This window comes from Hyposmocoma kahamanoa, unplaced genomic scaffold (assembly GCF_003589595.1).
Source record: "Hyposmocoma kahamanoa isolate Upper Pololo Valley unplaced genomic scaffold, ASM358959v1 180, whole genome shotgun sequence".
Taxonomy (NCBI): domain Eukaryota; kingdom Metazoa; phylum Arthropoda; class Insecta; order Lepidoptera; family Cosmopterigidae; genus Hyposmocoma; species Hyposmocoma kahamanoa.
Window position 1 is genome coordinate 4,014,276 of NW_020653711.1, and position 15,639 is coordinate 4,029,914.

The 15,639-nt window shown below is 34.7% G+C and overlaps 1 protein-coding gene across 1 annotated transcript in view; it reads left to right on the top strand.

Moving 5' to 3' along the window:
• Nucleotides 1-14,620, top strand: part of LOC113225920 (apyrase-like) — a 67,529-nt gene extending 52,909 nt beyond the window's left edge. The window contains exons 10-12 of the mRNA XM_026458387.1: nucleotides 12,114-12,175; nucleotides 12,833-13,360; nucleotides 14,297-14,620. Of these exons, the coding sequence (XP_026314172.1) occupies nucleotides 12,114-12,175; nucleotides 12,833-13,360; nucleotides 14,297-14,620 (914 nt within the window). The remainder of the gene's footprint in view (nucleotides 1-12,113; nucleotides 12,176-12,832; nucleotides 13,361-14,296) is intronic.
• Nucleotides 14,621-15,639: the final 1,019 nt, after the last annotated feature.

Genomic DNA, 15,639 nt, shown 5'->3' on the forward strand with positions numbered 1-15,639 from the left:
CAGGCGAGGGCTTAGGGCATAGGCCGCCGCGCTGGTGTATTGGTTGATGGATATGGACATGGATATGGGTTGGGGACTTTACATGGTTTCCGAGGGTTGTGAACCTTTTTCCACGTGCAGGTCACGATGTTTTCCTTCATTGAAAAGCCCATGGTAAATTTCAAGAAATGCTGAGGTGCGAGTCCGGATTCAAACCCATCCATGGCCTCTGCTTGAGGTGCAGTAGGTCAAACCATGAGGCTACCATAGCAATATTTAAATTAAATTCAAAATTTCTTTATATCTCTTTATTTCATTAATAATAATAATAATAACGCGCGCGCACACTCATAGCCCGCACTAGGGAAACCCTGTATCGCGGGTGCCATTGACACACACATAGACAACCACAAATTACACTCAAGCTCACGAGAGAAATAAATATAGGCCATATAAATGTTTCGCCCGCCACGGGAATCGAACCCGAGATCTCTGCGTGGCAGCCCAGCATGGTAACCGTTCGGCCACAGAGGCAGTATTAGCTATAATGCTAAGTTAACAGCGTATTATGGACCCTGTCGGAACTGCATATTATTTCAGGACAGAGGGGGTGTAACTTTTTGCAACATTGTGAAATATTACTTTCTTATGTTTACGTCAGTTCATAATTTGTTGCAATTGCAAAGTAAGGACTAACTCAGTATTTATTGTATTGTTTATTAATTAATTATGGAAGATAAGTAAAATATGATAAGCCTTGTCACTCTCTCGTTAGGTCACAGTTATCTTTCCCATCCTTCAATTCCGGTTTCTATTCTCACCCCTGTTCGTGTGGTAAGACTTTGGAACGCACTTCCTATTACTGTTTACGAAAGTAGAAACTTAGCTATGTTTAAAATGAGAGTTAAGAAGCATTTTTCATTATGCCATTCATTTCATAGGTGTTATATTGTGGAATATGTATTTATCTAAGTGTTTATTTAATTTAGAACAATTTTAACGTTCACGTCAGACCGTTACTTTAGTTATTGTGTCCTGTATTTAGTTCGGGTGCGATTCGTAATATATAACAACAAATCACATATTTTTAGTCGATATAACGCTCAACAGATATATTTAATTTATGGTATACAGACATTTGACATATTTTTGCATGATATAAAGGTCACCGGGTAAAACACACGATTGATGTAGCAACTTTCAATCTAATATATCGACGGCAGAATGTTCATTTTATATAAACACTTCAGATATAACATTCACTGAGTATAATGTTGAATGCGTAAATGTAAAAAAAAATATTAATATAATTCCAGTGGTGTTTAGGTGCAACGGTGAATGAACCGAATTTGTTTACATTTCCTAGTCGGTTCGACCTCTTCCTGTGGGTTTAGGTTAGGTTAGTATATGACGAAGCTGCCAGAATCGAATTTGTTTGCATTTGCTAGCTGGTTCGACCTCCTCCAGTGGGTTTAGGTTAGGTTAGTATATGACAAAGCCGCCAGAATCGAATTTGTTTGCATTTTCTAGCTAGTTCGACCTCCTCCTGTGGGTTTAGGTTAGTATATGACAAAGCTGCCAGAATCGAATTTGTTTGCATTTGCTGGCTGGTTCAACCTCCTCCTGTGGGTTTAGGTTAGGTTAGTATATGACAAAGCTGCCAGAGTCAAATTTGTGTGCATTTGCTAGTTGGTTCGACCTCCTCCTGTGGGTTTAGGTTAGTATATGACAAAGCTGCCAGAATCGAATTTGGTAGCATTTGCTAGTTGGTTCGACCTTCTCCTGTGGGTTTATAAGTTTTATAGCGCTTATAGGGCGCATCATCTATTCGTAAAACGAAATATTGTGTTATATTATTTAATACATTATACTGGTAGTACTTATACCATTTGTTCAATATGTCACTTAATCATTATAATGTAATGTTTGTTATACTAAAGGTTCATTATACACATTGAAATTATGCCTTTTGTTGTTATACCTTTTGTTACTGTATATAATCATATACAAAGAGTGATTATATTCTTAGAAATTATATCAAATGTTTTTATACCAACTGAAAATACATTATTTGTTGTTATATATTCCATTACACACCCATTTAGTTCTGCTGGAAGAAAATTATTTTCATATTTCATATTTCATATTTATTTATTGCATTTCTACATGGTTTCCTTAGATCTAGAATACATTTAATTTGTCCCTTAGACATGTAGCACCCCACTGGGGCATCGCAACATAAGAGAGAGCACACTCAAATAGTTAATTAATACATTTCATGCTTAAGTCAAATAATTATATTAACAATGATGACTACTAACTATCATAACTACAACTTATATAATAGAAGTTAAGGATACATTTCATTTCGTGCCTAATTAAAAAATATAATGGTGATTATACACACATTACATGACTAAAATATAAATTAAATTTGATGTCAATAAATAGGATAAAAAGGTGGTATTCAGTTTGATGTCAATGAATAGGTTAAAAAGGTAGTGTTAAATTTGAGATCAATAAATAGTTTATAAAGGCAGAATTAAATTTGTGTTAATAAATAGGTGTATACAGTAGGTATTAATGTTTGAAAATTTACTTAAGTATTTTTGTATTATTATCAGTAAAAAAAAAGTAATTTACTTTATTTTAGTATAAAATAAACTAAACTCCTAAAATATATAATTATATTTTAGGAGTAAACAGAATCTTTTGTTTGTAATTTCCTTTTATTAATGTGATTTGTGTGTTTTCCCTGTGTCATAAACGATTACATAAATAAATGATTATTATATTATCTATTGAATAAGATTATTTATTGTTTCCATTTTTCGATGATACCAAGTCGTGAGACTGGTTTAAGAATCGATACTACCTCAAATGTCTTTGGTTGATTCCACATAACAGTGAATCAATCACTTTGGAAAAAATATATAGTAAAGTTGAGGATATACACCGATTAGTATACGGTGTGAAAACACGGTTCCTAAAAATTTTCACGATAGAAAAGATACACTCGAAATTTTACAAAACAACCGTTGTATTCAATGGGTACTTTACACATACCAATGATTTCTTTATATCAACTGAACTAAATAGAACAAGTATAGTGTGCGGTGCACATTTTTGAAATGAATTTAATTTTGTTTGTAATAAAATAAATTTTGAAATAAAGCTAGTGTCCCAGTCACTCAATTCAAGCAAAATGAACTGTATTAGTACGGGAAAAATTTGAATTCAACTTGAGGTAGTATGGACTCTTCAGCGACACTCCTGTCTACGGCTGTTGCAGTGCCACTTAGAGCTCAGATCTGAGGGACACTGCCACTGCACCTGTCACCCTAAGATGTATGTTATATTAATCCACATCTTATTTATACGTACACGTTTCTGTACAAATCATCAACTATTACTTCTAATTATTCATTCTTTGAGACTATGTGAACCTGTTACAAAATTGTGAAATTTAGTGAATGGGCGACTGTGGGAATTCACAAAAGTAGACAAAGGCTGTATGATCTTTACGATGAAAGAACTTATAACACTAGTAACAGTTTTAATGATTTTGTTAGGAAATATTCGAAAATGTTTAAACGTGTTTGTGTGGCAGCCAAAGCAATGTTTATTAATAATAAAATAAAAAGCAGCGCGAATGTAGTAAAAACGACTTGGAATATTATAAATAGCGAAACTGGAAGGGTCAAACCTCATAACTTAGATTTTCAACTAAGATTTAATGACAAAATTGTAAACACAGACGCAGAAGTTGCTAAAATATTTGAAAATTTTTTTACCAACATTCCAATTTTGACTACTAATTCGTTAAATTCATCTCCCACGGCCGCTGAATCCTTACTAAAAGAAAATAATGCAGTTAGTATCACTAATTTAAGGTTCCGTCATGTATTTCCAAACGATATTGTTAAAGCCTTTAAGTCTATAAATATAAAAAATACTGCTGATCTTGATGGTCTTTCAGTCAGAGTAATTAGTTCTATAGTTGATTGTATTGCGCCTTACTTAGCCTGTGTCTTTAATAAATGTGTTGATGATGGTGTCTTTCCTGACCTCATGAAGCAAAGTAAAGTTATTCCACTTTTCAAATCTGGTAGTATTTCTGACCCCACCAATTTCAGACCTATATCAATACTACCAACTCTCAGTAAAATATTTGAAAAAATTATTCTAAATCAGATGTGTGCACATTTTTATAGTAATAATTTAATGTCTCCTAAACAATTTGGTTTCACTCGGGGTCGCTCTACAACCGACGCTGGTGTAGAGTTGATTAATCATATATTTGATGCATGGGAAGTCTCACATGATGCTATTGGTGTATTCTGTGACCTTTCCAAGGCTTTTGATTGTGTGCACCATGATACACTGGTCAGGAAACTTCGCCATTATGGTGTGGCGGGACGTGATCTCGACCTTCTTAAATCGTATTTGCGTGGTAGGGTACAGAGGGTCGATGTTAACGGTACGAGATCGTCAGGGTCTGTAATTAGCATGGGTGTCCCTCAAGGTTCAATTCTAGGCCCATTTTTGTTTTTAGTTTATATTAATGATTTACCTAGCCTTATGGAGGGTATAAAACATGAGATAGTATTGTTTGCTGATGATACTTCCTTATTATTTAAAGTTAAAAGGCACCAATGTTCCTATGACGATGTGAACAATGCTATATCTAAAGTAGTTGATTGGTTTGCTGTTAATAACCTACTTCTTAATGAGAAAAAAACAAATTGTGTGAAATTTACATTACCCAATGTTAGAGAGACGGTTACAAACATTGTAGTTAGAAACGAAAAATTGAATCTTGTGGATACAGTTGTATTTCTAGGTATAACGTTAGATGCTAAATTGCAATGGGGTCCCCATATAAGTAAGTTGTCAAAACGGCTCAGCTCTGCAGTGTACGCGATTAAAAAAATAAGGAAACTTTCAGACGTCGAAACCGCTAGATTGGTTTACTTCAGCTACTTTCACAGTCTAATGACATACGGCATTTTGCTTTGGGGTAATGCCGCCGATATCAATAGAATCTTTGTCCTGCAGAAACGTGCAGTTAGGGCAATTTACAATCTGGGCCCCAAAGTATCTTTGAGAGATAAGTTTAAGGAAATTAACATTCTTACACTAGCCTCACAATACATTTATGAAAATATAATTTATGTTAAAAGGAATAGTAATTTCTTTATGAAAAATAGTGACAGACATAACATTAATACGAGGAATAAAAATAAACTAGCTTTTCTTGATAGTCGTCTTCACAAAGTCAAACAATCATTTAAGGGGCAATGTATACGCTTCTATAACAAGATTCCGGTTGATATACAAAATTTGCCTTTCACGAGGTTTAAAACTATAGTGAAACAAAAACTTTATACTAAAGGTTATTATACAACTTCTGCGTACTTTGATGACAAAAATCCGTGGTAGTAACCCGTTTAGCTCATGGAGGTAGTCTCAATCTGACGTTTCAAATAAAAAAATATTGTAAATGTTATTTACAAAGAGCAACCCCTAGAGTTTCTTGCTCATTCTTCTCAGGGGAATCTGCCTTACGAATGAGCGGTAGAGTTTAACCATTGTGACGATTTCAAGTGTAATAATGCTTACCTATGAAATAAAGATTATTTTGATTTTGATTTTGATTTTGACAGTTTTTTCAAGTCAAATGACGGGACGAGCAAATCGTGCGCCTGGTGTTAAGCGGCACGTATGTCCGTAACAGTTGCAGTGCCACTTAAAGCTTTAAATTGCAAAGATCTGAGAGCCGCTGCGCCCCTTACCTTGAGACATAAGTTGACAAGTTCCATATGCCTGTAATTTCATCAATATCCCTAACCACAAAACCGGAATGCAGCAATGTTCACATTACTGCTTGGCGGCAGAAATAGATAAATCTTACCTTACTTAGTACAGTACCTGGACGAACTCATTCACAACGAGTTCTACTATTATTAAATGTTTTTTTGCAATGCATTTGCAACATTAAGTAAATTTATTTGGTACTACAAATGTCCATACCACAGTATTTATGTGATCTGTGGTCTATACGCTAGCTACTACACGGTTACTACCATCAATTTCAATTTGGTGAATAGTCAGATTGTTTGTCGGTTTGTACCTATACCACAAAAACAACAGTATGGTATCAGTCAGGAGCTGAATCATCGTGTACAGATAATAAGGAAGTTTTTTTTTATAAAATCACTACAGTTGTTCTTTTTTATTTTCCTGTATCGAGCTATTATCGACGATAACAAGTTGGTTATAAATAAGTTATACATATACAGAGTGTTAGGTTGTTGAATGCAAATTTTTAAACGGGTAGCTTGGTACCTTACAACATTTTATATTTACAAAATCAGAAGTTGATAGCACAAAATATTTTGTTTTATACTAAATTACTTTATTGACTGGTTTATTTGTACAAAAATAAAAACTCCCTCATTAGTTGCACATAATTATGAACCAAAGACGGGTTACGACAAAGGTATGGACTTGTTGCTATATACCAGTGTTATCTATGTTTTGAGGACCTCGGTGGCTCAACGGTTTGGACTGTGGGCGCTGGATGACGAAGTTTGATTCTTGGTAGGACCTATTTGTGAAATAAACTTTTCCAAAATGGTTCTGGTTTAGGTGCTGGGTGGAATTTCGTTGAGTGAGACCAGGTAATTGATGTGATTGACTCGCACATTATAATACGCTAGACAATCACATGGACTTCGAAATAATAATAGGCAGAGGGTTCAATAAATGATATTAAGTATAGTAATTAAATAGTATACCTAATAGGAAACGAAACGATTTTTCCGAAGTTAAATCGCGTACATTTGTTTTTTTAAAACAAACCAACGTTTCGGGCCCTTTACAGGTCTCATGGTCAAGGTTGACAAAAAAAAAAACAAATATACGCGATTTAAATCCGGAAAAATAATTTCATTTCCTATGTGTAACAATCGCGAAATCCTAAGAACTCGATAGTATACCTAATATTTACATAACACAAATGTTTGATAAATACATATATACATTCATATTTTATTCGAATATATGTATAAATAATTGCGGAAAATTCCGCAATTATTATTATATTATTTGTGATAATCATTAATACGAAGATTAAACACTTAGAAAAAATATCTTCGATTCGGCCGGATCCGAACCGACGTCTTCTAGCAAACTGTGTCAGACGCTATGCCAACTACGCCACGGAACGAACCAGCGGACCTTACGAATTTTTCTATGCGCTTGTTGTCGGGTCTTTGTATTTGGTTTTTTGACGACTTTTTAGCCGTAGCGCCATCTATGAGAAATTCATGAAAGTACTTCGTTCGCTTTATTTGTGACTTTTACTTTTTTACTATTAAATGTTCTTGATTGTCAAAAGCATTTGAAGTAATTTTGACGTTCGGTCAAGAATTTTTGACGTTTTTGGATTTTTATCGTACTGCATAGAGTTGAATTTAATCAAATTCATAAAAAAAATTCAAAAGTGTCGCTCTTGAAAAAAGAAAAGTATCAATCTCACCAAACAAGCTCTTTGAAGGTTTGCAGTTAATTATCTGGCACCATGTATATGTTGATCAAAACTGAATGGATTTTTCCTTAAACACGAACAATGGCTATGTATACTATTATTAAAGAGTTAAACATTTGTTCTTGGTTAATCTTATCTTATGTCTAAAAATATTTTGTGGAGTATTCGGTTCTGTGATATTGTTTGCTCGACCAATCTCTTGTTCGGAATTTTTCATCATAGTAAAATTCAGTCACATGTTTCTAACGATCTAAAGAATTTGTTTGACAGTCACGATCCGGATTTATTACTGCGTTCCGGTTTTGAAGGGCTAAATTGCTAAAATTAAAACGGCTAGTAAAACAGGATCTGAGACTTGTCAACTTATTCTCAGGGTGACGAACGCAGTAGCACTGTCGCTCAGATCTTTGTGATTTATTACTGAATAAATAATTATGTTATTATTATCTGTCTATTTTAGACTCTCACGTCACCCATGGCCTAAAAGATTAATTATGAATTTTTAAATGATATATTGCCGGTATTCCCCGGCAATGGCGCAGTCGGCAGGGGTCAGGCCTTCAGGTTCAAGAATCGGCGAACAATACTTTATTTTATGATTCCAAGTGACGGGACGAACGAGTCGTTTGCCTGGTGGTTACTTACCACATGTCCATAACAGTTGCAGTGCCACTGAGAGCTTTCAATCGCATAGATCCGCGAGGCACGGTCACTGCGCCCGTCACGCTGAGACAAGAGTTGACAAGTTCAACGTACCCTGTAATTTCACCAGCACCCTTACCCTGGAAAACCGAAATGCAGTAACGTTCACATTACTAACACATACAAACAAAAATAGGTACTTTCTTGGACGAACTGTTTCACAAGGGGCTACTACTACACAGAAGAATACGTGCCGTATCGAGAAGGTTCACTTTCTGCGTGTGTGCTGGAAGCGGCATATATACATTAATATTAATTTGTACGTTACGTACATATGTGGATGTTTCATTGCAATACCTCGCGCTATATGTGTTTAAACGTTTTGATAAAACCTGCACGTAGATGACGTCGAATATGTGTGAATCCCCCAACCTACAAGTATTTTTATATTCATAAGTACAATCTTAGCTTAGCTATAAATATTCCTAAAATAAATAAGATATATAAAAAAAAGTAAAATAAAATCACCTTCTAAATATTTTTTTATTTTTACCCGACTGCTGGAGGGTTGTGTTTTTCAAATATATGCATGTATGTATGTCCGTTTATTTTTCACGCTGTATACTGCCTAAACGACTTGATGGCTTTAGGCATATCTCGTTAGATTCGATGGTGGAAGTGTCATAGGCTATGAGAAATATTCAAAATAGTGAGGGGGAATATTTTTTTTATCTTTCCAGCTCAATATTTTTGCAGTCGAGTTTATGTTTTTTTAAATATTTTTTTTTAAACAAGATTGCGCCTGAAATTTTTGCTGCTTGTTTGGAATTAATTTAAATAAGCTGTTGTATAAGCTGTCAGGCCTTAACCTAACTGGAGACCTTGAAGCGATATCGTTAGTATTAGATTGGCGCCGTTCATGTAATCTGTAGAATAATAGTATATTGTTTTGTAACAATAATAATAATACGTTTATTTCAAGTTACTTGGCCCCACAGTATTAGTTAAAACGTTACTTAAAAAAGTTTACTGAAGAAGTTTTACTGAGGTGAAAAAGAAATTATTGTAAACGTGTTCTCACTTGGACACGTACCCAGATACGAGTTTGCAATAACTTTGAAGTCTGTGTAATCATTTGTCAATTACATTTATGAGGTAAGTCTCCATATTTTAACGGCGAGAGATTATCTTTTGTAACTTGCATTTTAACTAAATACACACATCGGCTGGTTTATAATAATGTTTATGTTTAAATAAATATCAATCAGACATAAAGTAGCTATTTGATAAACGTCTCTTAGGATCGAAATAGTGCAGTCAAGCTCCTTGCACAAGCGTTAATCCGGTGATGTATTGCCACTATAGCGTGGCTCCACATGTGTGGGGAAAGCTACACCGCCAGAGGTGCTACTAGAATCGATAATTATGTGTTCTTGTTAAATTTCGTAAACTTCAGACAAATTTTTTTAATTTTTATTCAATTGATATTCAATTATTTTTTGTGAAATTACTTCATTAGTTTGTTATAATTATTAATAAAAAGATTTATTTATTTAAACTATATTGTACAATACACTGAAGTACAAATGGCGGACTTAATGGCATAAGGCATTCTCTACCAGTCAACCATTGGGCCAACAGAAAAAAAAACACAATAGGTTGGTGCTACACTTAAACAAGAAGTACAATATACTAGAAAACTAATCGATAATTTGTATGGTATAAATAAATAACATACTATAAACATACTTATTATACATACGTAATAAACTTACATATATATATCATAATAATAAATAATATGATATATGTACCCAAAGCAACATTATACAGTGTCTTAATTTTGACATTGTCAAACAGATGGATGCGCAACATACGCTTGAAAGATAATTTGGTCTGAGCTTGTCTTACACGGAGCGGGAGCGCGTTCCAAAGACGAATTGCATGAAGGGTAAAAGAATTAGACAAAAAATCAGTGCGATGAGAAGGAATAGAAAGTTTAAGGCTACGGGAAGATCGAAATTCGCAACCTGCCCGAGCGTTTTTAAATTGAAATGAACATTTAAGATAATCAGGTGCAGCCGGGTCGAACAAGATGGAGAAAAGTGTGGTTAAAATTCTTAAGGACCTGCGTTCACGGATGGGAAGCCAGTTTAGTTGACGACGAAAAGCAGAAAGATCGAAGACCTGAGTGTTCCTCCTCAGAAAAAAATCCTCCGATCCGGCCGGATTCGAACCGACGTCTTTTAGCATACCGTGCCAGACGCTATACCAACTAAGCCACGGAACGACTCAGCGGCCCTCAAGAATTTTTCTATGTGCCTGTTGCCGTGTCTTTGTATTTGGTTTTTCAATGACTTTTTAGTCGTAGCCATCTATGAGAAATCTGAAAAAATATATTTTCTTTAGTTTCGAATTTTTACCATATACATAGAATGACTAAATCAAATATTTTAAATTTGTATTGAATTGATATTCAATTATTTTTTGTGAAATTATTCCACTAGTTTGTTTGTTTGGATCGAAGGAATTTTTTCAAGTGTTCAATCTTTGTTTTAGTAATTATAATAAACGAATGGAGTAATTTCACAAAAAATAATTGAACATCAAATCAATAAAAAATTAAAATACAGTTAATATCGACATCTCTAGCCAGAGCTGGTAGCTGTAAAGTTACCTGACTGGGTGACGAAATACTTTCATCGATTTCTCATAGATGGCGCTACCGCTAAAAAGACGTTGAAAAACCAAATACAAAGATCCGATAACAAGCACATTATAACAAGCAAAAATTCGTGAGGTCCGCTGGTTCGTTCCGTGGCTTAGTTGGTATAGCATCTGGCACGGTTTGCTAGAAGATGTTAGTTGGAATCCGGCCGACCCTAAGGAATTTTTCCTTCGATCCGGCCGGATTCTAAGTGTTCCCTCTTTATATTAATAATTGTAAGTCAAATATGTTATTTAATTGCTATTTCATGTAGTATTCTTATGTATTTAAATATAAACGCTATTGTTTTGTATTCTTATTGTTTTTTCCGCTAACTCTGTCGGCATGTGTATTATTAAATAGTTGAAAATTTATGGTTAGTTAACCTTATCTAATGTTTAAGTATAAGATTGTGGAGTATTCTGTTCTAGCTTGACGTGCTTCTAACCTTGTACACATGCGTTACTTTAATGTATAAATGTTACAAAAAAATGTAGAGATGATTTTTTTATACATGATAGGTAGGATGACTCCATTCCACCTGATGTAAAATGGAAAATGGAGTCCAAACGTGAACGAACCTAGTGCAGTGTTGATACAAGCACAGCCCTAGCCACCTCCATCCTGCGTGCCTGTAAGATCCCTCTTCACGCCACGCCACGCCACGCGCAAGATGCTTCTTATTTAAACGTTTGTGCAATTGACACCTTCCTGTGTTCCGGATGTCCCTTTTTATACGAGTATACTGGCTGCAAAAGCGTTGTCTACCGTGGTACAAAAAACATTGCGCTGGTACTCTGCAACCTTAAACATGAAACATAATACTGCTCTGCTGTTAAAATAGATAGCACCGAAAATCTCTTCATAATCATGGCTCGAATCTTTGCTTGTTGTATTTGGATATTACAACTTTATACGAGCACTATTTATACAGGGCGAAACATGGGGCACAGAGGGAAAATACTTTAAATATTGTAGATAGGACACTTTGTTTCATGGAGACATTTTATTTTTAAAATTAAGTGATTCTATATTCGGAAGTTATATAGCGATTGCCATGGACATACACATAGACTACTACCAATTATACCCAAACTCACGAGAAAAATAAATATAGGCCATACAAATATTTCTCCTGGCCACAGTATTTCGTCTAGTACAAGCTAGCGGGACAAAATTCATGACGTCATTTCCAGAAATTAGTGTTAATGACTTGTAAACAACCCTTCACAGGTACCGAATTCCAAGAACTAATTAGGTCATACCTCATTACGGTACTTTATCGGGTGTCAAAGGTAAGTGATTTGGGAGTTCGATTTGCATTTATAAATCAGTTGCATTTTTAGCACACTTGTGAAAACATCTCTTAAAATTGGTAGCAAAGTGAAACGTGTTTTTTGTGATGGAATATTCTGTTGAAGGTATGTACACTATTATCACGTATTTTTTTCAAAAAAATCATGTATATTTTTGGTGCAATATGAGTTTGAATATCTTTTAAAAAATCCTGCATATTTCTCCTTAATTGTTAACTTTAAAGGACTGCAACTTTTTTTATTTAAATATATAAATCTAGATACTTCTGTATATTATATTTACAACTTTCAGGCATAGATTCATATATATTTCAGAGCCCGAAAAGCCCCGCAAGTAAATTATTGTCCTTTTTTCAGAACGTGTCATTACTGTGACGAAATTGGAGTTTTTCGAAGAATGGCTGAGACATGAGAAATGCAAGAAACAGTCGCATTTTTGATTATATATGTGAGAAACATAATATTACTAATGCTTCTAACGAATCACTGAAAAACCTGAAGATGAAAATCTCAAGTCTTTCCGCGATACTAAATGAAAAGTGGATTTCATCTAAATCTAATAAAGAAGTGTTTTTAACCAAACATAAAAATTGGTTCGAGGCTTCGGGAATAGTAATAAATATATGTACACACCAGCCGCAGCCTTCAACATCATCAGGACTTGGGTCTGTAGGCAGACCCAAAAAATCCTTTGACGACTCATCGCTCAAAACGAAGAGACGTAGAGTAGAAGATCTTTTAGAAATTCGGAGTGCAAGTGAGCTTACTGTAGCCGCGGAATTAGCTACTAGGAAGGAAGGGCACCGAAGTGTTGCTAAACAAATTAAAGAAATCGGCGAAAGTCCAAAAAAGAATAAGTGTTCTGAACAAAGTAGGCAGTTAACTCCGGACGAAGCGTTAGCTTATTACGTAGACTCCAAATCTACTTGTCACTCATATAAGCAAACTAGGAAGTGGTCAATGAAGGCGGGACATCAAGTGTATCCATCATTGTACAGTTTAGGTAAATCCAAAGCTTCTTGTCCTTCTGACGAACACATTACTGTGACTGAATCTCGAGCTGAAATTAAACTTCAGGCGATTTTGAATAAAACGGCTGAACGATTAGTTGAAGCTCAATGTGAAGTTATTAGAAGTGTGTTACCTCGTTCATCGTATACGTTGGTAAGCAAATGGGGTTGTGATGGGAGTTCAGGGCATAGTACTTATAAGCAGAGGTTTGAGAACACCAGCGCTACAGACGAATTTCTGTTTGTATACTCATTTGTCCCCTTGAGACTACATGACGGAGAAACTGTGATCTGGCAAAATCCACGACCTTCTTCAACCTTATATTGCCGTCCTATCAGGTTTATTTTTGCCAAGGAGACAAATGAGTTTACGAAAGAAGAAACTACTAAAATTTTACATGAAATAAGTCAGCTTCTTCCAACATTATGTAACGTTGATGGATCCCAAATCTTTGTTACACACGACTTATTGTTGACGATGACTGATGGTAAAGTGTGTAACGCTTTAACGGACACACGTTCAACACAAAAGTGTTATATTTGCGGTGCTACTCCGTCTACTATGAACGAGGAGTCGAGGAACTATCCCAGCAACAAAGAGCTCTATGAATTTGGCTTATCTGCTTTACATGCATGGATCCGCACTTTTGAATGTATGCTTCACATTAGCTATCGTTTAGGAATAAAAAAGTGGCAAGTCAGAGGAGACAAGGATAAAGCTGTAGTAAAGCACCGCTCACAAGAGATCCAAAAAATGTTTAAAGATCGTATGGGTCTTATAGTGGATGAACCAAAACCTGGGTATGGTAACTCGAATGATGGAAACACAGCACGTAGATTTTTTTCTAATGCTGAATTGAGTAGCGAAATAACAGGATTGGACGTAAGTCTTATTAAAAGATTTCATGTAATTTTAAGAACTTTGTCTTCGGGATACGACATAAATTGTTTAGAATTCGAAAAGTTTTGCGTTGAAACAAGAAAATTATACCTTGATCTGTATTCGTGGTACTCCATGCCCGTTACTGTGCATAAGATTCTTGTACACAGTACGGAAGTAATTAAATCTTGCCTTCTTCCTATTGGTCAGCTTTCCGAAGAAGCCCAGGAGGCAAGAAATAAAGATTGCCGTAGATTCCGTGAACGACACACTAGGAAGCGGTCACGTATTGCCACGAATACAGATCTTTTGAGAATGCTCCTAATTACGTCCGATCCTGTAATCAACACATTTAGAGAGGTGCCGAAGAAGAAGATTACTGCTTTGCCAGCGGAGGTTCTGCAGTTGGTTATCCCACCTTCCTTACCAACCCAGTTATCATCAGTTCGCGAAATTGATGAGGAGGATTACGTGTTGTCAGACTCTACCGAATTGGAGAGTAATGATGAGGAATCCTCTGAAGATGAGCATTAAATATTTTTGTAATGTCTTTACATTTAGATTAGATAAATTAGGTCTTGTTTATTATTGTAATTAATTATTATATCTAGTTTTAATATGTAGTTGTAGAGTATTTTACTATAGGTGTTTTAGTTATATAATGCACATTTATTATTATACGTGTCAATTTTGTTACTTACTACTAAAATATAATTTTTGTTGTTATTGTATTGTTCGTTGATTTAATTTAATTGTATAAATATAAAAATTGTAAATAAATACCTTCCGAACACGTCATTGGCAACGTGCAATAAACATTTATGATTTTTTAAATTTATTTTTTATTTTTCTATGTCCTAATACTTTTATATAGTAAAAAAATAATACACTCGTGCCTTACAGGTTTGTGAAGAAGGCAGAGGCACCTAATTACAGAGCTATCACCCACATTTCACCGCGTAATTGGTGACCTTACGTGTCAGGTGGTGAGGCCATCACCATTGTAGGGTCTACACACATTACAGTACACAGGTTTCCACTTTTTTTTAGCTTAAAATAGCATAATATATCTGCAATATACATAAACAATTAAAATAACTCAAAAAACAATTTTGTCCCGCTAGCCTGTACTAGACGAGACACTGTGCTGGCCCTTGAATCGCACCCGGGACCTCTTCATGGCAGTCCACCATGGTAACCATTCTGCAACATAGGCAGTTATTTGTTTTGTCATAAAAAATAATTATCATATATTTTATTATAGGCTTATGATAGAATTACATGATTAATTCCTTTTAAATAATATATCATGTCAAAACTAAAGTAACAACACAGTGTTGTGTATTTAAGCTTAGGAAAATGAATTATAATAATTATATATAGTGGAATAATTTAACTAAAAACCAATTAATATCATTTTATTAAAACATCATAATATTTATTACAATCAATACATTTAATGTCTTTTATTGAGGATATTCGTAGTTCTTCACAATAATATTAGCATTGGCATTTCATAGATAGCTTTGATTATTCATTAATAAGTACACACT